Source organism: Oncorhynchus mykiss, chromosome 12 (genome assembly GCF_013265735.2).
Source record: "Oncorhynchus mykiss isolate Arlee chromosome 12, USDA_OmykA_1.1, whole genome shotgun sequence".
Classification (NCBI taxonomy): domain Eukaryota; kingdom Metazoa; phylum Chordata; class Actinopteri; order Salmoniformes; family Salmonidae; genus Oncorhynchus; species Oncorhynchus mykiss.
Window position 1 is genome coordinate 63,345,804 of NC_048576.1, and position 22,998 is coordinate 63,368,801.

The 22,998-nt window shown below is 48.5% G+C and overlaps 2 protein-coding genes across 5 annotated transcripts in view; one reads left to right on the top strand and one right to left on the bottom strand.

Moving 5' to 3' along the window:
• The first annotated feature begins 753 nt into the window (after nt 1-753).
• nr5a5 (nuclear receptor subfamily 5, group A, member 5) lies at nt 754-13,110 on the top strand. Of its 2 annotated transcripts, XR_005035071.1 has the most exons (8): nt 754-1,030; nt 2,275-2,390; nt 3,124-3,265; nt 4,798-5,537; nt 5,669-5,788; nt 9,448-9,595; nt 9,886-10,183; nt 12,037-13,110. XR_005035071.1 is itself a non-coding variant. In XM_036938042.1 (7 exons), exons 1-7 carry the CDS (start codon nt 946-948, stop codon nt 10,131-10,133), a joined length of 1,599 nt encoding a protein of 532 aa, XP_036793937.1. In that variant the 5' UTR covers nt 754-945; the 3' UTR covers nt 10,134-10,281. The 2 variants fall into 2 exon arrangements, 1 of the variants encoding a protein (XP_036793937.1); XM_036938042.1 differs by lacking the exon at nt 12,037-13,110 and having other exon boundaries at nt 9,886-10,281.
• Nucleotides 13,111-13,702: 592 nt separating this feature from the next.
• Nucleotides 13,703-22,998, bottom strand: part of camsap3 (calmodulin regulated spectrin-associated protein family, member 3) — a 53,172-nt gene continuing 43,876 nt past the window's right edge. For 2 of the 3 annotated variants that reach the window (XM_036938041.1, XM_036938040.1), the window contains 7 exons: nt 20,703-22,953; nt 20,474-20,607; nt 19,981-20,267; nt 19,723-19,825; nt 19,332-19,450; nt 16,992-17,110; nt 16,236-16,538 (listed from right to left, as the gene is read on the bottom strand). In XM_036938041.1, the coding sequence (XP_036793936.1) occupies nt 16,236-16,538; nt 16,992-17,110; nt 19,332-19,450; nt 19,723-19,825; nt 19,981-20,267; nt 20,474-20,607; nt 20,703-22,953 (3,316 nt within the window). Of the gene's footprint in view, nt 16,539-16,991; nt 17,111-19,331; nt 19,451-19,722; nt 19,826-19,980; nt 20,268-20,473; nt 20,608-20,702; nt 22,954-22,998 lie in introns of all 3 variants that reach the window. The other variant, XM_036938039.1, reaches the window with a different exon arrangement.

The window sequence follows — 22,998 nt, forward strand, 5'->3', positions numbered from 1 at the left end:
TCCACCCGGCACAGCCAGAAGAGGACTGGCCACCCCACATAGCCTGGTTCCTCTCTAGGTTTCTTCCTAGGTGTTGGCCTTTCTAGGGAGTTTTTCCTAGCCACCGTGCTTCTACACCTGCATTGCTTGCTGTTTGGGGTTTTAGGCTGGGTTTCTTTCCCCACTTTGAGATATCAGCTGATGTACGAAGGGCTATATAAATACATTTGATTTGATTTGAATGACCCAACATTGGGCTATTTGACCAAGAAGGAGAGTGATGGAGTGCTGCATCAGATGACCTGGCCTCCACAATCACCCGACCTCAACCCAATTGAGATGGTTTGGGATGAGTTGGACCTCAGAGTGAAGGAAAAGCAGCCAACAAGTGTTCAGCATATGTGGAAACTCCTTCAAGACTTTTGGAAAGCATTCCAGGTGAAGCTGGTTGAGAGAATTCCAAGAGTGTTCAACTCTTTCATCAAGGCAAAGGGTGGCTACTTTGAAGAATGTAAAACATAATTGATTACTACATGATTCGAAGTGTGTTATTTCATAGTTTTAATGTCTTCACTATTATTCTACAATGTAAAAATAACAAAAAAAAATTAAAGTAGGTGTCCAAACTTTTGACTGGTTCTGTACCTACTTACTTATCTGTCTACCTACCTGCCTACATGCCTTCCTACCTACAGCACTTACTTACTGCACAGGAATTCCTCCAAGAAGGTCTTCACTCACCAGGCTGTGATAGGAGTTCCAGTAAGTTAGGACAGGATTTTATTGCACCGCCACAATGGAGTAAAGTCCAAAGTCCACTATGGAGCACAGTCCAATAGTGGGTCCTTAGACAGACAGCAGAGGTCCTGCTGTGGCTGCCTGCCTCTCTGTCTGTCTGTCTGGGCTCCTGCTCGCTCCGGCTATGAGGAACTAGTTAGGGTGATTTAGGCTATCCCCTCTTTCAAAATGTACGTACCCCAGGGCCACTTCCGTGCGGACCAGGGCCAGGCCCAGCCTCTGGATCTGTTGTCTTCGGAGGGATCGTTGACATGTGAGTACTGCTACTGACCTGGACTGGTAATCTTGCTTGTACTGTTATTACGGTTGCTGTTACCGACCTGGACTATAACTGCTTCTGTTACTGTTCTAGCTGCCTCTCAAGCTACTAGGCGCCTCTCAGAATGTTTTGTTTGTGACACGAAAGGTGTGATCATATAGCCTGATGGTCCAGTTCAGCGTTTTCCAAACTCGGTCCTGGGGACGCCAAGGGGGTGCATGTTTAGTATTTTTGAAATTGTGCACCCCATTGGGTCTCCGGGACTGGGTTTGGGAAATGCTGGTCCAGCCAATTTGTGCTTTGGCCAACTCCTCTCTGTTCGTTCATTGTCAAGCCAAACATGTATGGCATTACAAGGAAAGAAGAGTTGGATACAGCTATACAGTGTGGAACCAGGCTAGTGGTCACAGTACTTTGATTTATCAGTTGAATGAAGGGTGTGAAGACAGCTTCAGGGAGAGGGAACTTTCTTTTAAATCGCTCACTATTTATCAAATATGGACATTGGTGAATTTCCTCTTAATATCGTCATTTCCATTGCCAAACGTACTTTCCTATTACCCTAATCTGTTCATTCACTAAAAACATGGTCAATATGAATTACGTAAGTGTCACAATAAGGCAGTTCAGTTTATAGTTTTAGCCTATCAATCTGAGTGATAAGAATATAGCACGATGGCTGTTCAGAGGCCGCCGCCTCTCATTTACGGAAGAATAAACCAGGGCCGTGTTCATTAAGCGTCTCATAGTAGGAGTGCTGTTCTAGGATCAGTTTGGTTTCACCTTTTAAATCACAATGAATAACGAGGGACCAGCACTCCTACTCTGATATGCTTTGTGAATTCGGACTCAGATCGAGTTAACAAGTATAAGTACAAGAACTTGACTTGACGACTAACTTAGGCCTAGATTCAATCCGGACCGCAGAAGGTCCGCGTTATAGCGTGATTGACGTTTAAAGGTCATTTCTGATTGAGCCAACCGACTTATGCAGTGTTAACCGTGATGCGGTCTCCATGAAACACTGACGCATTGCCTTTAAAATCGAATTGAATCTAGCCCGTAGTCAGACGTTGGTCAGCCACTTAATAACAGGCAGACACATAGAGGTCTCTTTAATCCCTGCCATTAGCCAATGCATGACACCCCCAACACCTTGTGGACCCCAGGAAGAGTAGCTAATTCACATGCAGCAGCTAATGGGGATCCTAAACAGCTAAACCTTCCCCACTCCCCAGCTCAGGAGCTGAAGACCGAGCCAGGGACCAGGCCAGATCAGGCGGAGGTCTGTCCAGTCTGTGGAGACAAAGTGTCTGGCTACCACTATGGACTGCTCACCTGCGAGAGCTGCAAGGTAATGTAGGCCCAGCGTGATCGGCGACACACTTCTTTTCAGTGACACACTTGTTTCAAATAGTATTGGGATGATTTTGTTGACTGTTACATTGAGCCTGCCTGGAGTGGCAGATTGAGAGTGTTTTTTCCTTACTTTTGGGACTATTTAATTTGCTCTATTACACCAGGCCAGCTCAGTCAAGAGCAGCTACATGAAACCAAGAGTGTTTTTATTTAACGTCTCTATCGTAGATCCAAGTGATTTCATTGTTTCCTTTGAGACATAACAAGGCACACAAACAGCATCCTAGCAGCAGCTTGAATGAGCTCTCTGGCTATCTCTCCACCCCCTTTCTCTCTGGCTCTCTCTCCACCCCCTTTCTCTCTGGCTCTCTCTCCACCCCCTTTCTCTCTGGCTCTCTCTCCACCCCCTTTCTCTCTGGCTCTCTCTCCACCCCCTTTCTCTCTGGCTCTCTCTCCACCCCCTTTCTCTCTGGCTCTCTCTCCACCCCCTTTCTCTCTGGCTCTCTCTCCACCCCCTTTCTCTCTGGCTCTCTCTCCACCCCCTTTCTCTCTGGCTCCCTGTCTCTCTCCTCTCCCTTTCTCTCTGGCTCCCTGTCTCTCTCCTCTCCCTTTCTCTCTGGCTCCCTGTCTCTCTCCTCTCCCTTTCTCTCTGGCTCCCTGTCTCTCTCCTCTCCCTCTCTATCTGGCTCCCGGTCTCTCTCCTCTCTCCTCTCCCTCTCTATCTGCAGGGTTTCTTCAAGCGTTCGGTGCAGAACAACAAGCGTTACACCTGTGCAGAGAGACAGAGCTGTCCCATGAACCCCTCCCAGAGGAAACGCTGCCCCTACTGCCGTTTCCAGAAGTGCCTGGCCGTGGGCATGAAGAGAGAGGGTACGGCACTCCTCACTCACTCACTCGCACGTGCACACACACATTTAAACCAAATGCATACACCCACACTTAAACACATGCATACACACACCTCTGTGCACACAAAACAATCAATGTGGGTCCTCAAAACAATCCTTGAGACCCAGCACAGGACAGACATGTGGGACTCAGAACCATTTAAAGCAGGGATGGGCAACTAGTTGGCCCCTTTTGAAGGCCCTTTGATCAATCCAGAGCTCCCGAGTGGCGCAGCGGTCTAAGGCACTGCATCTCAGTGCTAGAGGCATCATCACAGACCCCCTGGTATGAATCCAGGCTGTATCACAACCGGCCGTGATTGGGAGTCCCATAGGGCGGCGCACAAATGGCCCAGCGTCATCTGGGTTTGGCCGGGGTAGGCCATCATTGTAAATAAGAATTTGTTCTTAACTGACTTTCCTTAGTTAAATAAAGATTACATTTACAACAAAAATATCCTGCGAGCAACTGCCGGCCCCCACCCCCGGATGAGTTCAAATGTTTTGAGGCCCCCACCCCCATCAAAGTTGCCCATCCCTTATATACAGTATACAGGTAACTGCCAGCATAAAGGACACCAACATAATGTGTCTTAATAGGCTGTTGGGGCCACCACAATCCAGAAAAGCTTCAATGCACCTTGGCATAGATTCTATAAGTGTCTGGAATTATATTGGAGGGATGTGAGACTTCTTCCACGAGAAATTCCATCATTTGGTGTTTTGTTGATGGTGGTGGAAAACGCTGTCTCAGGCACCGCTCCAGAATCTCCCATAAGTGTTCAACTGGGTTGGAATCTGGTCACTGAGACGGCCATGGCATATGGCTTACATTGTTTTCATGCTCATCAAACCATTCAGTGACCACTAGTGCCCTTATGGATTGTCATCCTAACCATGGTAGCCAAAGTAATGGCATGCCCAGAATTATTATATATGACCGTAAGCATGATGGGATGTTAATTGCTTTATTCGTTCATTCAGGAAACACACCTATGTGAAAGCCCCGGCTTTCAATATACTTTATCACTCATGTACTGAAGTGTTCCCATTATGTGTACCTGTGGAAATCTCCTCTGTGCTAGTTTGCATAATGCCTTACCTTTACTTCCACTGATACCCTTCCATGTTCTGCTCCCTCATATGACTTATCTGTGGACTCATAAACCAGAACTGACCCAGATAGTGTACACTAAAACATGCTGACATCAGACCTGGGTTTAAGTAGTATTGGTTTGTCTTTTCAAATACATTTGCTGAGTTTGTTTGAGCTTACTCGGCAGTGCTGGCACAATGGGAGTTGGAACCATTCAAATGTTCCCCGAACATATGCATACCCTGCCCAATGAGCCCTCCTGGCAGGATTGTTACTCCTGTTACTCTCTCCATTTGTTAGTGTCAATACACTCACATGTAACCTTTATTAAATATAGTTTTAATGTGCTCATGTTACTCTCTTCATTATAGTGTCAGTATACTCATACCTCTACTGTATGTTACTCTCTGGTCCTACAGCGGTAAGGGCAGACCGAATGAGAGGTGGCCGGAACAAGTTTGGCCCTCTGTATCGACGAGACAGGCAGATGAAACAGCAGAGAGGGGTCTTCCGCCACCAGCAGCACAACACCACCCCCTACAGGATCAAACTGGAAAGTGCACAAACGCATCAGCCTTCCGTTTCAAACAACATTCACCTGATGTCCAGTCACACATCGGCACCCCTTCCCTCTGACAATTTCCACCAATCGCAGGCCTACCCCTCTAATCTGGGCCATTCAGAGCTCCACCCCATGCTTCTGGACTGCACCTTGAACCGGGACAGGAGGGCTCTAGCTCCTCCCCCATCCCTGGCTTACCCTGAAGTGTACCACCGTTCCTCCCATGGAGGGGGATCAGGATACCACCAGGGGAAAAGTGAGATGATGCCTTACAGCTACGGCCCGGCACCTCCATCCCCGCCCACACCTAAAGGGTTACTCACCACGCCCACAACCACACCGAGCTCCACCCCAACCCCGACCTTAACCTCCATGTTGACTGCTCCCATACCTAGCTTCCTGGCCCAGCTTCTGGAGGGTGAGCCGGATGAGCGCCAGCTGTGTGCCAAGGTGCTGGCCAGCCTGCAGAGAGAGCAAGCAAGCCGTGGGAAACACGACCGCCTCAACACCTTCAGTATCATGTGTAAAATGGCCGACCAGACTCTGTTTGGGCTTGTGGAATGGGCCAGGAACAGTGCTCTCTTCAAGGAGCTTAAGGTCATACAGACACACACACACACAAACATTATCCTCATAGAAAACAATGGGACACTTTCAATTCACTTCCTGAATCGACTGCATTGAGAGGTGAACTGACCAGTGTGTGGTCCTGGTGGTTACTCCTTTAGGTGGAGGACCAGATGGTGCTGCTGCAGAGCTGTTGGAGTGAGCTGCTGGTGCTGGATCACCTGTGTCGACAGGTGGCCTACAGCAGAGAAGGCTGCATCTATCTGGTCACAGGACAACAGGTCTGTTTGGGCACCAAACACCGGTACCAACTCCAATCACTGTCCTCCTTCCCTTCCTCCTCCTTGTGGTTGTCCTTGTACTTGTTCTCATGCACGTCCTCATCCTCTTCCTCACCCTTTCCATCTCCTCCTCCTCCTCCTCTATTAGCTCATACTATAATGTATTGCCTGAATAATACTATAGGGCCGAAAGTCCCAACTAGTTTGAACGTCCTGTGTAGTCTGAATGGCATGAGAGGAAGGCTCCACAACACTCACTTGAGTATCTTACCTAGTTATTTTCAGGTGATCTCGTTTTGCTCTTTTGTAGCTTTGGCAACTGTGTGTGTTCTATCCCAGCTCGCTCCTCTCCCTGTAGGCTTTACAGACGCTCTACAGCCCTTGGCTGAAACCCTTCTAATTTAGTGTACCCTGCACACACAACTCATGTGGAATTCCTGGTCTCTGGCAACATTTGGAACTGCTGATCTGCGGTTCAGTACGCCGAGTTCATCTCATTCTATGCTGCCGTTCAGTCCTTTTACTTTTGGGCCCTGATGGAGACATGGATCACCCCAGAGAACACTGCTACTCCAGCTGCTCTCTTTTCTTCTCATTTGAATTCCATGCTGTCACTTGTCCACTCAAGCTTAACATTGTTGTTGTCTATTGCCCACTAGGTGCCCTTAAGAGTTCCTCAATGAGCTTGGCACCTTGATAAACTAATTTCCTGACGATGGCTCACCGCTGTTCGTATTTGCCGACTTCAACCTCGCAACATCTACCTTTGACTCATTTCTTTACAACTCTATCTTTCCCCTCCTTGCCCCTTTTGACCTCACCCTTTCTCAGTCCCCTCCCACTCACAAAGCAGGCAATACGCTTGGCCTCATCTTTAGTATCTTAGAGTCTTTTCTGACTCCCTTTCCTCCAGCCCTAGCCACTCAGCCCCTACTAGATGGTCACTAGACTTCCAGAGGACCTATCATCCTTCCACTCCCTCCTCTCCACCTTCTCTTCCTCTCTATCTGCTGCTAAAGCCACTTTCTGTCACTCAAAATGTCAAGCTTCTGCCTCTAACCCTAGAAAATAGTTTCCACCTTCTGCTCCCTACTTAATCCTCCATTCTCCTTCTCTGCAGACAACTCTGTCAACCTCTTTGAAAAGAAGGTTGAAGGCAATCACTCCTCATCCCCATCACACAGAACTACCCTACACCTTGACCTCTTTCTCCCCTCTCTCTCCAGATGAAATCTTGCGACTAGTCAGGTCCGGCCGCCCGACAACCCGCCCGCCCGCTCGACCCCATCCCCTCCTCCAGACCATCTCTGGACACCTTCTCTCATTCCTCACTTCCCTCATCAACTCATCCCTGACCAAAAGCTGCTTCCCCTCTGACTTCAAAATGGCCCGTGTCACTCCCTTCCTCAAGAAACCAACACTTGACTCCTGACGTCAAACTACAGACCGGTATCCCTTCTTTCTTTTGAGGTTGCCATCTCTGAACAACTCTCAAGCGATCTCTCTCAGAACAATCTTCTTGAACATAACTAGTCACAGAGGCTCTCCCCACTGTCAACGTTAAATATCTATCCTATGTTCTCATCCTCCTATCCACTACCTTTGACATCGTGAACCATCATATCCTCCCCTCCACCCTCTCAGCTCCTACCAGGTGATCTGGAGAGGATCTGTGTCTGCAACACTTACTCTCATGACTGGTGTCCCACAGGGCTCGGTTCTAGAACCTCTTCTCTATATACACCAAGTCACTCTGCCCAGTCATATCCTCACATGGTCTCTCCTATCAATGCCAGGCAGATGACACTCAACTACTTTTCTCCTTCCCCTGTCTGACACCCAGGTGGCAACAACCATCTCTGTGTGCCTGGCAGATATCTCAGTTTGGATGTTGGCCCACCACCTCAAGCTCAACCTCGACAAGACGGAACTGATCTACCTCCCGGGGAAGGCCTGCCCGCTAAAAGATCTCTCCATCATGCTTGACAAGTCCACGGTGTCCCCCTTCTAGAGTGCAAAGAACCTTGGCGTGACCCTGAAACTCCTTGTTCTCTGGAAACATCAAAGCAGTGACTTGCTCCTACAGGTTCATGCTCTACACCATCTGTAGAGTACGACCCTACCTCACACAGGAAGCGGTGCATGTCCTAATCCAGGCACTTGGCATCTCCCGTCTGGACTACTGCAACTCACTGTTGGCTGGGCTCATCAAACCCCTGCAACTTCTCCAGAACACTGCAGTCAGCCTGGTGTTCAACCTTCCCAAGTACTCCCATGTCACCCCGCTCTTTCTGCACAATCCAATGTCTTCCAGTCGAAGCTCACATAGGCCTTTCTTGAACTAACACTTGGACCTTACTTACATTTTCTTTCTTACTAGCTCGGACTTTTCTGACAGCTACTTTATTGAGGAAAATGTACTTACTATGACTGTGATATGTGGTTGTCCTACATCTTAAGATGAATGCACAAAATGTAAGTCACTCTGGATAAGAGCATCTGCTACGTTACTAAAATGTACACTGAAAAAAAAATTACGTAACATGTGAAGGTCTCATGTTTCATGAACTGAAATAAAAGATCCCAGAGATGTTCCATATACACAAAAAGCTCTTCTCTAAAATGTTGTTTACAAATTTGTTTACATCCCTGTTAGTGAGCATTTCTCCTTTGCCAAGATAATCCATCCACCTGACAGGTGTGGCATATCAAGAAGCTGATTAAACAGCATGATCATTACACAGGTGCACCTTGTGCTGGGGACAAACAGTCACTCTAAAATGTGCAATTTTGTCACACAACACAATGCCACAGATGTCTCATGTTTTGAGCGTTCAATTGGCATGCTGACTACAGGAAATTCCACCTGAACTGTTGCCTGGGAATTGAATGTTAATTTCTCTACCATAACCCGCCTCCAACGTCGTTTCAGAGAATTTGTCAATATGTCCAACCAGCCTCACAACCGCAGAACACGTGTCTGGCATTGTGTAGGTGAGCGGTTTGCTGATGTCAAGGTTGTGAACACAGTGCCCCATGGTGGCAGTGGGGTTATAGTATGGGCAGGCATAAGCTACGGACAACGAACACAATTACATTTTATTGATGGCAATTTGAATGCATAGAGATACCGCGATGAGATCCTGAGACCCATTGTCGTGCCATTCATCTGCCGCCATCACCTCCTGTTTCAGCATGATAACGGACGGCCCCATGTAGCAAGGATCTGTACACAGTTCCTGGAATCTGAAAATGTCACAGTTCTTACAGGGCCTGCATTCTAACCAGACAGGTCACCCATTGAGCATGTTTGGGATGCTCTGGCTCGACGTATACGACAGCGTGTTCCAGTTCACGCCAATATCCAGCAACTTCGCACAGCAATTGAAGAGTGGGACAACATTCCACAGGCCACAATCAACAGCCTGATCAACTATATGTGAAGCTGTCGTGCAGCATGAGGCAAATGGTAGAAATTGTTGTAGGTTGCGTTTTTATATTATTTTGTTCCGTTTAAATGTGGAGCGAAAAAAAGTCTCACACACAAAATATCTGGATAGTCTTAGTTTAATAATCTGAAAGTCCTAAATTGTTTTGAATGAATTGTCTGGAAGGTGTCAAGTCTGGAGGTCCTAAATAGTCCTGTCTCTCTGATGCAGATTGAGGTGTCGAACATCCTGACCCAGGCAGGGGTCACTCTGACCAGTCTGGTGTCAAGGACTCAGGACCTGGTGGTTAAACTCAAGGCCCTCCACCTGGACACACAGGAGTTTGTGTGCCTCAAATACCTGGTCCTCTTCAACCCTGGTGAGTCCTCTGGTCCTACTGAATGTTACTTTGCTCAGATGTACCTCTGCTGTAGGTCTCTGGTTTAGATCCCTGGTTGGCTGATTCTCAGCCAAGGAATCTCCACTGGAAACCCCAACTTGATGGGGTTTTTGTATTAGACAATCTCATAGTAGACATTTCCCAATTGTTCAAACTGTCTCTGCCAGTCTTTTCCACACTGCAGACGTGAAGTCTGTTTGGATAGTCCCCCACAGATGGTTTATAGATGTTCAACTAACTTTCTCTACCTGTCCTTCTCGACCCTGCAGATGTGAAGTCGGTGCAGGACCGCGGGCAGGTGGAGCGGACCCAGGAAAGGGTGAACCACACCCTGATGGACCACACCCTCTACACCCACCCGGGTCACACCGACAAGTTTGGCCAACTGCTGCTACGGCTTCCTGAGGTTCGCAGCATCAGCCTGCAGGTGGAGGAGTATCTGTACCAGCGCCACCTACAGGGTGATCTGCCCTGCAACTCATTGCTCACAGAGATGCTGCACGCTAAACACAGCTGAATACCGCCTTGCCCTGCTAACAGAGAATGCTTTACGCAGTTGAACAACACCCTTTTTATTTTATTTTTATTTCACCTTTATTTAACCAGGTAGGCTAGTTGAGAACAAGTTCTCATTTGCAACTGCGACCTGGCCAAGATAAAGCATAGCAGTATGAGCAGACAACACAGTTACACATGGAGTAAACAATTAACAAGTCAATAACACAGTAGAAAAAAGGGGAGTCTATATACATTGTGTGCAAAAGGCATGAGAAGGTAGGCGAATAATTACAATTTTGCAGATTAACACTGGAGTGATAAATGATCAGATGGTCATGTACAGGTAGAGATATTGGTGTGCAAAAGAGCAGAAAAATAAATAAATAAATAAAAACAGTATGGGGATGAGGTAGGTGAAAATGGGTGGGCTATTTACCAATAGACTATGTACAGCTGCAGCGATCGGTTAGCTGCTCAGATAGCTGATGTTTGAAGTTGGTGAGGGAGATAAAAGTCTCCAACTTCAGCGATTTTTGCAATTCGTTCCAGTCACAGGCAGCAGAGTACTGGAACGAAAGGCGGCCAAATGAGGTGTTGGCTTTAGGGATGATCAGTGAGATACACCTGCTGGAGCGCGTGCTACGGATGGGTGTTGCCATCGTGACCAGTGAGCTGAGATAAGGCGGAGCTTTACCTAGCATGGACTTGTAGATGACCTGGAGCCAGTGGGTCTGGCGACGAATATGTAGCGAGGGCCAGCCGACTAGAGCATACAAGTCGCAGTGGTGGGTGGTATAAGGTGCTTTAGTGACAAAACGGATGGCACTGTGATAGACTGCATCCAGTTTGCTGAGTAGAGTGTTGGAAGCCATTTTGTAGATGACATCGCCGAAGTCGAGGATCGGTAGGATAGTCAGTTTTACTAGGGTAAGCTTGGCGGCGTGAGTGAACGAGGCTTTGTTGCGGAATAGAAAGCCGACTCTTGATTTGATTTTCGATTGGAGATGTTTGATATGAGTCTGGAAGGAGAGTTTGCAGTCTAGCCAGACACCTAGGTACTTATAGATGTCCACATATTCTAGGTCGGAACCATCCAGGGTGGTGATGCTAGGCGGGGATGCGGGTGCAGGCAGCGATCGGTTGAAAAGCATGCATTTGGTTTTACTAGCGTTTAAGAGCAGTCGGAGGCCACGGAAGGAGTGTTGTATGGTATTGAAGCTTGTTCGGAGGTTAGATAGCACAGTGTCCAATGACGGGCCGAAAGTATATAGAATGGTGTCGTCTGCGTAGAGGTGGATCAGGGAATCGCCCGCAGCATGAGCAACATCATTGATGTATACAGAGAAAAGAGTCGGCCCGAGAATTGAACCCTGTGGCACCCCCATAGAGACTGCCAGAGGACCGGACAGCATGCCCTCCGATTTGACACACTGAACTCTGTCTGCAAAGTAATTGGTGAACCAGGCAAGGCAGTCATCCGAAAAACCGAGGCTACTGAGTCTGCCGATAAGAATATATATGGTGATTGACAGAGTCGAAAGCCTTGGCAAGGTCGATGAAGACGGCTGCACAGTACTGTCTTTTATCAATGGCGGTTATGATATCGTTTAGTACCTTGAGTGTGGCTGAGGTGCACCCGTGACCGGCTCGGAAACCAGATTGCACAGCGGAGAAGGTACAGTGGGATTCGAGATGGTCAGTGACCTGTTTGTTGACTTGGCTTTCGAAGACCTTAGATAGGCAGGGCAGGATGGATATAGGTCTGTAACAGTTTGGGTCCAGGGTGTCTCCCCCTTTGAAGAGGGGGATAACTGCGGCAGCTTTCCAATCCTTGGGGATCTCAGACGATATGAAAGAGAGGTTGAACAGGCTGGTAATAGGGGTTGCGACAATGGTGGCGGATAGTTTCAGAAATAGAGGGTCCTGGGACTGTCCCAAATGGCAACCTATTCCGTACATGGTGTACGGAATAGGGCCCCCCCATAGAGCTCTGGTCAAAAGTAGTGCACTATATACTGCAGTGCATAGGGTGTCATTTGGGACGTTTAACCCTGTTCCACTCAGAGATGCTGATTGCTATGCACTTCTGAACAACTACCTGCTGGACTTGGCTGGTGGGCTCCCTCTCCTGACCTGGGTTGTGTTAATTTGTCATAAGGAGAGATTACCTGGACTTGTCCAATAAAAAAAAACTGTTTTTGTATTCCATTGTAAAACATTTTTGCCAAGGTGTAGCATGGTGAACACAACCCAGGGGTCTGTTCAATAGGGCACATCGTAGCAAAACATTTTGCAAAGGAACGCAAACAGAACAAAATGTAGGTATTACCTCCCTGTTTCACTGCATTTCAAAACATTTTCTCCATACTGATCAAGTCCTGGGCATCAGGGTGATGTTCAACTGCCAATGAGCCTGTTATCAGTCCACCAAGATTGTAATCTTTGCTCAAAGGTAGACATTGTCCCAAAGCACAGATCTGAGATCAGGGCCCAATTTTTAAAAAGTTACCTATCTGCATAAAATTAATAAAATGGAAGAATGGGGACTTGAATGTGGACTCTGGTTCTATATATTCTTTCTATGCATTTACTCCTATCCGATAGCTGAAATCCATTTTTCCAAAGCTGGACCCAATGACCCTAATGCCAATCCTAACCATTAAGGGGATAAGGCATCAACATCTGTTCCAGGGCCTGTGGTTAGTAACAACAACAACAACAATCTACTTTGTGTGCTTCCTCCCAAGTAATACTCATCTCCAATTGTTCATTTGTTTGAAACCCCGAGTTAACTAGTCAGTATTCAGTCAGATGGGAGTAGGAACCAAAACACTGCTATATGCTTTCTCCTCTTCCCCTGTATACACATTATGCAGATGGCATATCATTTGACAAGACAATGTTGTGTATCGGTTATATCTGTCAGACAAATCATGTCATCCCTTTACCACAAGACCTGTTTGAAATAAACAAGCAGAGGCGTCACTTCCCCCTCAGATTTGTCCTGTACATTTTAGTTTTTGTTCCTTCACTGTAATACTACTCACCCTTTAGCAAGCCCAGATAGGTTCCCAATCTCATAAATGGTTTCTTGGTAGCTAGTTCAGGTTATCAATCAAGTCAGACAAGCTAGCTACTCTATCTTAGCTGGCATGCCTGTTGGCAGGCTTCAGAAAAGTAATTACTGAATAAGATTCACATTCCTTTAATCTTGTACCCAGATTTGAGCATATTTAGTTTCGTTAAAAGAACCACTCAACCACTTTTTTCTGTTGACATGGGCCATAGAGGGTCCGCGTTTCAGTTACACACATACCATTTAGCCAACAGTCTTAGCTAGCCCCAGTGCAAGGCTGACAGTATGGACTTCAACTAAAAATCTAAATGAAGCGAGAGGAAAAAGAGCCTATGAAAAGGAAAGAAATTCCCTCAAACTTTAAACGGGGAACCGACAGGCAACGTAACAAACACCTTTTTTAAAAGTTTAAAGGCCCCCCCATACGATAGATGCTTTAGAAATCATTTAAGCACAGGTGGGTCCAGAAACACTAAGAATGAGCATGACATAAATGAAAGGGGTAAAGGTGATTTTTAAAATGATTTTATTAGCCTGGTCCAGTTACCTGGGATAGATCTGCAATCATGAACAATTTTGCGAGAGGAACACAAGCACTCTGCCCACATCGACACGGTGGCAACAGAGCTAAATAAAAGAGACAACATACAGGACATGTCTTCTATGAAATGAACATCAACCACCACTTTAATGGGGAAAAAAATAAAATCATAATAATCATTAAAAAAATCCTTATCATTACCCAATAAACACACCATGGGGTTACATGACAATTTTACTGTCTACAGGAGAATTGCACAGAATCCAGTTATAGTTCAACTATCGCATACGTACTCTCCTTTACAAACAGATATACACATTACACCAGTCACACACGTCCATTCATCTCACACTCCTTGCCATACACACTGAACACACAAACCCATTGTCGAGCTTTTTAGAGAGACCAAAAAAAAATCTATCAGATCTCCATTGGAAATCTCAGTCAAAACGACAGGAACGTGATGTTGTTGTTGGGAGGCAGTTTGTGATGTGAAACAAGACAGGAGAGATGCCAGCTGATTATCAGCTGATGTAGGCCTGCCAGCCAGAGTGCTAAATGAAGACAAGAGGAGATCAGAACCCACTAGGACCTACAGGTTAGACCAGAAACACGGTTTGTGTTCCAAATGGTACCCTATGGGGTCATGGCTTACCCAAAACCCCAAATACTGTAGTACCACACCATACCCTGCAGCGGGACCGAATTAGGGCTGATACAGTCCTGATTATCTTTCATTCACAGGTAACGTGTGTGTGTGTGTGTGTGTGTGTGTGTGTGTGTGTGTGATCTCAAATGACACAGCTTGTTCATCTTTGTCCTTCTGGGTTTATTTCTCAGATTGTGGAGAGTTCGCTAAGTCTCTGTAGTCAGTTTTTCTACTCATTCGCTCGCTCTTTCACTCACTGGCGCGCTCTTCTCTCAGACACACGCACACCTCGCTAATGGTAAAGCAGCAGGCTAGCTTATTCATAGTTCAACTAGTTTGTACAAATCATTGTCAAAACTGAAAGTAATTAGCAATAAACAGCATTCATATATATTAAGTTGTCATTCATTTTTGTTTCTTTTTCTCTCTCCACACAATGTGAATCCTGGGTAATGCTAAACAGAGTATAAAGTCCTCCTTCATTTTTTCCAGTTTCATTCATCAAGATAATAATGTACAACGGTATAACGCTATTTTCATTCCACCTCTCGTACTGAAATAGGAAATAAAGCAAGGGGGGGGGATTAGTTCTCATTTCTGCTCACGAAGGCCGAAGCGATTCACTCAGCACAACATGTCAAAAGTAGTGGTGTAAAAAAAAAACATCCAGATGTCTACAGCTGAAGTAGCGTTGGAGCTGGGCGGAGTCCTTCATACCGCTCTGACTGACAGGCACGGCAGCCAGCCAAGAGTGCTAGAGCCCTCGGTGGACCCGCGCAATAATACAGTACCTCCCAGTCCTCGACTGGCCAACAAAAACACACCCGGGGGAGCCGAGTGGTTCGGGTGCGCCCTACATTCATGAGAGAGCAGTTTGCTAAGTCGGATTTCTTTCAGGGTGGGTTCTTCTGTCCCGTCTGCAGGGAGAGGCAGCAGACGGGAGGAGAAAGAGTCCTGGAATTAAAGAAGAAAGAAGGTCAGATTAAAGAAAGAGAAAAGAGAGAGAGAGAGAGAGGGAGATTGCGGGTCTGACCCCCATGTTCTGTTCAGAGAGCTGCGGCAGTATGTGCGAGATGTTCCCTCTCGCGCTCACCACCAAGTGCTTAAGGTCACAATGGATGACTGTGGACGGGGTTAGTCAAGGGGAGGCAGTGGGAAAGCAGTAGGAGGCTGGGTGATGCAGGCCCTGGGGGTAAGAGGCCCAGTACGGTGGGAAGAAGCCCTGTTCATTCTTGTCCTATCAAAACAGTATTATTTTACAATCTAGGTATATCAGGCCGTGGGGGGCAATCAGAAAGACAGGGCCCTATGAATGGCTTTAGTAGTAGTGATTATCTGTAGCTGGCCCCCTTGACACATGACATGTACAAATGTCCCCCATACACAGAGCTGTTGAAGGTCATATTCATTGGTGCACACCGTAGCAAAACATATTGCAACGAAAAACAAGCGTTTGTTATTGGAGACATTCAGGTAGTCCCTCCCTGTTTTGGTCCGTTTGCCTCCTAGTGAATTCGACCCAGGTTGGTCTTAAAGGGGCAGAGACCATCCGGTTGGACAGGCTTAAAGGGGCAGGCGGTTTATACATGTCTGACACCAGTGTAATGTATTCCTTTCAGATGCTTCCGGCAGTCTACCTGACCAGCCGACTGAACCAAAGCAGTCCCCAAATCAATAGCCAACACTGGACCAAACCAATATAAGAGAAAGGAGGGGGGAGGAGGGGGAGGGGGAGGGGGTGGGGGTGGGGGGGGGGGGGGGGTTGACTGGGGGAAGAGGGGCCCCTGATTTACATATGTCCACCTCCTTCCTCCCCCCGCCTATCACCTCCTCCATCAGTGAGATGTTCTCGTTATTATTTGGGGGTGCCCAGCTTCTTGGGGGTGCCTGGGCGCTTGCTCTGCCACAGGTGCCCGGGGATGGTGAAGGCATCGACGCTCATGGACATGGTCTTGGACGGGATGGTGGTGAACTGTTTGCGGTCCGAACTATACTTGTAGATGGACTCCACCATGGCGGGGCTGATGACGCGAGGCCCGATGCCCGTTAGGCGCACCATCTCCTCGGTCTCTGGGTTCATGGTGTAGACGGCCCGGAACTGACAGCTGGAGTCACGGAAGAGGATGAGGAAGTGGTTGGCCTGGCATTTCTCCATCTCCTGAACCACAGAAGGAGATGGGGGAGATAAAAATGTTAAAAACGCTTTAACAATGACACAATTCAATACATTCAACACAAATCCACATTAGAAAGAGTGAGAGAGCTTTGCCAATGTAAACATATGTTTCCCATCCAAAAAAGCCCTTTGAGCTGAACTGAGAGAGAGAGAGAGGAGGTGAACGGGATTATAAACAGTGGCAGTGTGGATGCTCCAACCAGGTAGACTGACGGGCAATCCAGCCTAGCCAGCGGAGCGGAGGATAGCAAGGTTGTTGATTTAAAGGGCTCTAACAGGGGTTGTCGCTGTTCGCATCCCAAATGGCACCCCTATTCCCTTTGTAGTGCCCTATAGAACCTGGTCAAAAGTAGTGCACTATAATGGAATATGGTGGTGCCATTTGGGATGCACACATTTGTTTAAAGTGGAGTTGTTGATTCATAGAGTTCTGACCTCTACAATCTTGTTTTTCTGCGGTTCGTTGACCTTGCCAGCAAGGCAGCAGCGGGAGATGGCGTTGTGGATGATGAACTTGTTGGACTTGAAGCTGGGCTCCTTGTACAGCTTGGGCCCTGGAAGTCAACACAAATATCACAAACAAAAAAAATCAAACACAAAAACAACACATCTACACAAATCAACAAAATCAGTACAAATAGCATGCCATAGATGAAAGAACAAGTACGTTCCCATATGAGCTTTCTGTTAATGTGTGACGGATTAGTTCAAACAGATACAGTTGAAGTTGGAAGTTTACATACACCCTAGCCAAATACATTTAAACTCAGTTTCTCACAATTCCTGACATTTAATCCTAGTAAAAATGTCCCATCTTAGGTCAGTGAGGATCACCACTTTTTTTTTCTTTCATATTTTATTTCTTTCTTTCTTTCTTTCTTTCTTTCTTTCATCACATTCCCAGTGGGTCAGAAGTTTACATATACACTCAATTAGTATTTGGTAGCATTGCCTTTAAATTATTTAACTTGGGTCAAACCTTTTGAGTAGCCTTCCACAACCTTCCCACAATAAGTGAATTTTGGCCCATTTCTCCTAACAGAGCTGGTGTAACTGAGTCAGGTTTGTAGGCCTCGTTGCTTGCACACGCTTTTTCAGTTCTGCCTACAGATTTTCTATAGGATTGAGGTCAGGGCTTTGTGATGGCCACTCCAATACCTTGACTTAGTTGTCCTGAAGCCGTTTTGCCAGAACTTTGGAAGTATGCTTGGGGTCATTGTTCATTTGGAAGACCCATTTGCGACCAAGCTTTAACTTCCTGACTGATGTCTTGAGATGCTGCTTCAATATATCCACATAAACTATTCTCCCTCATGATGACATCTATTTTGTGAAGTGCACCAGTCCCACCTTCAGCAATGCAACCCCACAACATGATGCTGCCACCCGCGTGCTTCACTGTTGGGATGGTGTTCTCCAGCTTGCAAGCTTCCACCTTTTTCCTCTAAACATAACGATGGTCATTATGGCCAAACAGTTCTATTTTTGTTTCATCAGACCAGAGGACATTTCTCCAAAAAGTACGATCTTTGTTCCCATGTGAAGTTGCAAACCGTAGTCTGGCTTTTGTATGCCGGTTTTGGAGCAGTGGCTTCTTCCTTGTTGAGCAGCCTTTCAGGTTATGTCGATATAGGACTCGTTTCACTGTGGATATAGATACTTTTGTACCCATTTCCTCCAGCATCTTCACAAGGTCCTTTGCTGTTGTTCTGGGATTGATTTGCACTTTTCGCACCAAAGTACGTTCATCTCTAGGAGACAGAACGCGTCTTCTTCCTGACTGGTATGACGGCTGCATGGTCCCATGGTGTTTATACTTCATACTATTGTTTGCACAGATGAACGTGGTACCTTCAGGCGTTTGGAAATTGCTCCCAAGGATGAACCAGACTTGTGGAGGTCTACAATTTCTTTGAGGTCTTGGCTGATTCTTTTGATTTTCCCATGATGTCAAGCAAAGAAGCACTGAGTTTGAAGGTAGGCCTTGAAATACATCCACAGGTACACCTCCAATTGACTCATGTCAATTGGAGGTGTCAATTAGTTATGTCAATTAGCCTATCAGAAGCTTCTAAAGCCATGACATGATTTTCTGGAATTTTCCAAGCTGTTTAAAGGCACAGACAACTTAGTGTGTGCAAACTTCTGACCCACTGGAATTGTGATACAGTGAATTATAAGTGAAATAATCTGTCTGTAAGCAATTGTTGGACAAATATCTTGTGTCATGCACAAAGTAGATGTCCTAACCGACTTGCCAAAACTCTAGTTTGTTAACAAGAAATTTGTGGAGTGGTCGAAAAACAAGTTTTAATGACTCCAACCTAAGTGTATGTAAACTTCTGACTTCAACTGTACTTATGACATCGTATTCTCAGTATAGGCTCTGTTCCCATATCCATACTAGCATTCCACTCATGATAAAGTTCTCTCTCGTAAACATAAATGGTAGCGTCGATCTGTCATGATACAAAGGGATGAGTGAGATAACGAGGTCTTAGCATCTTTCAAAATTCGGACGGGGAGGGGACACTCGGTCTGTAACTTGCAAAGAGAGAGCTCTTCGTTCCAGTTCCCGTATGAACCTAGAACTTAAATCGAGCATCTGGCCAATTACACAAGACTTTAGTTCTGGGTTAAGTAATATTATTGATGAATGCTAGTGTGGATATTATTGGAACAGGAATATTGGAAGAGGGAACTAGAGATTATGTCACAGTCATGGACCCCGAGTGATGGTTAACAGTGAGCTGTAAAGGTTAAAGGTAAACGTACCGGTGTACTCTGGGATGGAGGCTGGAGACGAGGCTGTGGAGGCATTCTCCCAGTCCTTCTCGCCGTTCTGATTGGCCATTCGTCCCGGTGACATCAGCCTTGAGGGGGAGTGAGATCGGCTGTATGGAGAGGAAAGGAAATTTGTTGTGAAGCATAACAAAACAATCTACATACCGGTACATAAACAGACATGCATTGAATTACACATTTGGGTTAAAAATGGGCCAATAATGAGGATGGGAGGAGGGGATAGTCAGGCAGCTACAGATCCCTGTGGGGGGGTAACAACTAGTTATGGTTAACCATAGCTACATGTGCGGTGGAAATACAGCTTGTTACAGTTACCATAGCTACCAGTACGGTAAAATACAGCTTGTTGACAGTTAGTTACCTGGGAGATTTCCTGACGGTCAGTGTCCCGCTGTTGCCAGTGTCGTTAGCCATCGAGGACAGGTTCATGGTAGAGTGGGAATAGACCTTGTTGAGTTTGGAGCCTAGTGTGAGTGAGAGAGAGAGACCAACAGAGAAAACCCCATTAAAATGTGACATCGCAGTCTTCTGAGATGCGCAGCACGACTGCAAACAACAACAAGGAACGCCCCCAGACTGACTCAGCAATGGGAGAGATGGGAGTGGAGTTTATATTTACCCATGAACCCCTTGGCGGGGCTGCGGGAAAGCACCGAGTCGTCCCGGAACATGGTCTTGGGTCTCTGCTTCTTCACGCCGCGCACCGTGGTGGGCTTCTGCCGCAACACCTTGTCTAGATCCTCCATGATCTTCAGCTGCTGCCTCCGCTCATACTCCTGCCTGGTGAAGGTGTCTCTCCGCTGGGTCGTGCTCTCCGATGGGGGAGTACCGGGGGTCCGGGGCCGGTCCTCACCACTGCCACCACACTTGTCTCCCCAGCCCTCAATGTTAAACCACTCAGGTCGGCTAGAGGTATAGAGGGGAGGAGAACCAACAAATCAATCAATCAAATCAATGAATTATTAAAATAAAAATCACATTATTTATACAACATTTGTCACAAAGTGCTGGGCAGTAACCCGGGCAAAAAAACATTAGCAGCGCCATCTAGTGGATTTAGAGTCGACTGTTGGACAGTGCAGTATTGTAAGTGGCTTGAAAACGCAACGCACATCGCATGCTCTTTCTCTCGCTTCTCCTCCTGCTCCAGTCTGCGTCTCTTCATCTCCTCCGCCCTCTTCCGCTGTTTCTCCATCAGGGCTGCTTTCCTCTGGGCCATCTCGTCCTCCGGCCGCACCTTATCATCCTGATGGTGGACACACACAGGTACAGGATTAGTTAGGCTTACAACACATACACGGGCAAACAGACACAGACAAACACACACAGAGTCCGGCTAACCTTAAAGAAGAAGCCGACCCCTCCCTTCATCTCGGGTTCGGTCACGTCGCTCATTGAGTCGTCCATGACACTCAGGTCATCCTCGTCCCCGCACAAGGCCGATAGAGAAATCTCGATCAGGCTGCTGCGCTTGCCATTAAACACCCCCGCAGCTGGAACGTCACTCTCAAACGAGCACTCAGAGGGCGCCCCCGAGCTCCCACCACCCCCATGCTCCTTTCTCCCCGAGGCCTGAGATGTGGCGGTATCCAGGTCGATGCTGAAGATGCTCTGGTCCTCGTTCGAGCCGGCGTCCGACATGTTGTCATCCAGGGCCAGCGACAGGGCCCGGGGGGTGGGGGTTGGTGCAGGGGAGGGGATTGGGGTTGAGGCAGGGCTGGGGGCAGAGCTGATGTTGAAGGTGGAGGAGTTCTGGTCCCGGCACTGCCAGGGGGAGGCGCGGCGCAAGTGGGGGATAGTGTCCACATTCTGTGGGGGGGTGAGGACGCGCGACAGGCCCGGCACTTTGAGGTCCTGGGGGCGGGCGTGGTGGTAGTGGGTGGCCTGGTGCTTGGGGCTCTTGGGAGGCACCGACTGGGCCCGGCGCTGGACCTGGGGTGACTTGGATGTTCTGGCGGGACTGGCTGCGTTGCGGCGGGACGACGAGGGGGAAGATGAGGCAGAGGCGAGGTCGCGGGGGGTGGACGCGCGGGACATGCGAGTCGGGGGAGGGGCCGAGGATTTGAGACTGGGCGGGATCACCCAGGACTTGTTGCCGGCGGGAGCGGCAGGCTTCTTCCTGATGAGTTGGTTCTGTTGTTCGGAGAGGCGCTGCATGTCGCTCTGCAGGGAGCTTAGCGCCGCGTTCAGCTTTGAGACAGCATTGTTGTAGTCCCCCAAGGGCGCTGGCTGACGCGCTACCACCCCGACCTGCTCTCCTCCTGGCCCTGCCGCCCCTGCACCCTTCTCCCTTCTGGGTAAGGAGGCCTGCTTGTTGTCCAGGTGTGATGAAGGTTTTATATTCCCCTCCTGCTCCAGTGAGAGGCGCCGTTTCTCCTGCTGCTGCACCTCCTGCTGCTCCTCGTCCTCCATGCGAGCCAGCCTTTCCTCTAGCGTCAGCCCCCTGAGGTCCTCCTCTGTGGAGGAGGCGCTAACCTGGCCCCCCTCCTCCTCCTCCTCCTCCTCTCTCTCCCCCACTCCCTGCTCTTTCTTCAGCTGCAGGAAGGCGCTCTTGCCCAGTCTCTGGCGGTGCTTGGCGAAGATGGCCTCAATCCGTTTCTTCTGGGCCTCGATGGCCTTCCTCTTCTCGTCCAGCCGGGCTCCCAGCTCGGACATCTCGGAGGTTAATCCAGGACTCTTACTGGGGCTCTCCTCTGTCGACTTCTGGGGCTGGACCACCCAGCTGGTCATCGGAGCTGTCGCTGGCGGGGCGACCGGTTCGCTGCTGCTGGCGCCGCCGCTATTAGGAGATACACCCACTGTCGACGGTTTCTTCTTGCGCTCGGCGAAGCTGGTCATCCTCACGCCACTGTCCGGCGCGTCCGTTCCCCCTCCACAGCTTCTGGTGTGGACAGCAGGCGTGGCAGGGGTGGACTGGGCATTAGGGAGGAGAAGGAGATCCTCAGAGGCGTCAGAGTCCACGCTCCCGTCCCTCAGCACCGAGTCGTCGTCCCGCGAGCCCTCCGAGGTGTGTCGGGTACGGGAGAAGGGGGTGGAGGAGGCCTGCTCCCTGGGTGCCTGCGTCTTGCCCCCCATGGGGAGGTGGGGGTGGTACATCATCCCAGATCGGGACGGGGCAGAGCAGCTGAGGGGTATGGGGTTAGGCGGGTGGGAGGAGTGAGCGGCGCGGCCGTTGCGTCTGGTGCTGGCCGGGTCGTCGGGAGAGTGCAGGAAGAATCCGTCGGCCGCCCCGTCAGGGTGGAGCCGGGGCTCCATCTTGTCCTCGTTGTGTATGATCTGCAGGGCCTCCTCGATGGTGGGCAGCTCCCCATCCCCGTCCCCCTCTCCCAGGCCATTCTCCTTCAGCAGCATGGGCACCACGGAGGAGCTCTGGGTGGCCCAGGAACCTCTGTGGGAGCCGGGGGGGGCGGGGGGCTTGCTGAGCAGGTGACTAAGGTCCTCTGGGGGGGTGTAGGGCATGCGGGTTATGGTCTGGCCGGGGGCCACGTTATCAGAGCTGACCGAGCGGGTGATGGCTCCGCCCATCACGACGTCCACGTCGCTGTCCAGGCCAAATGGAATGCTGAAGGACACGGCCGAGGACAGGGGACGACTGGACGGAGAGAGACGGGAAGAGAGAGAGAGCGTTTACTTCCTG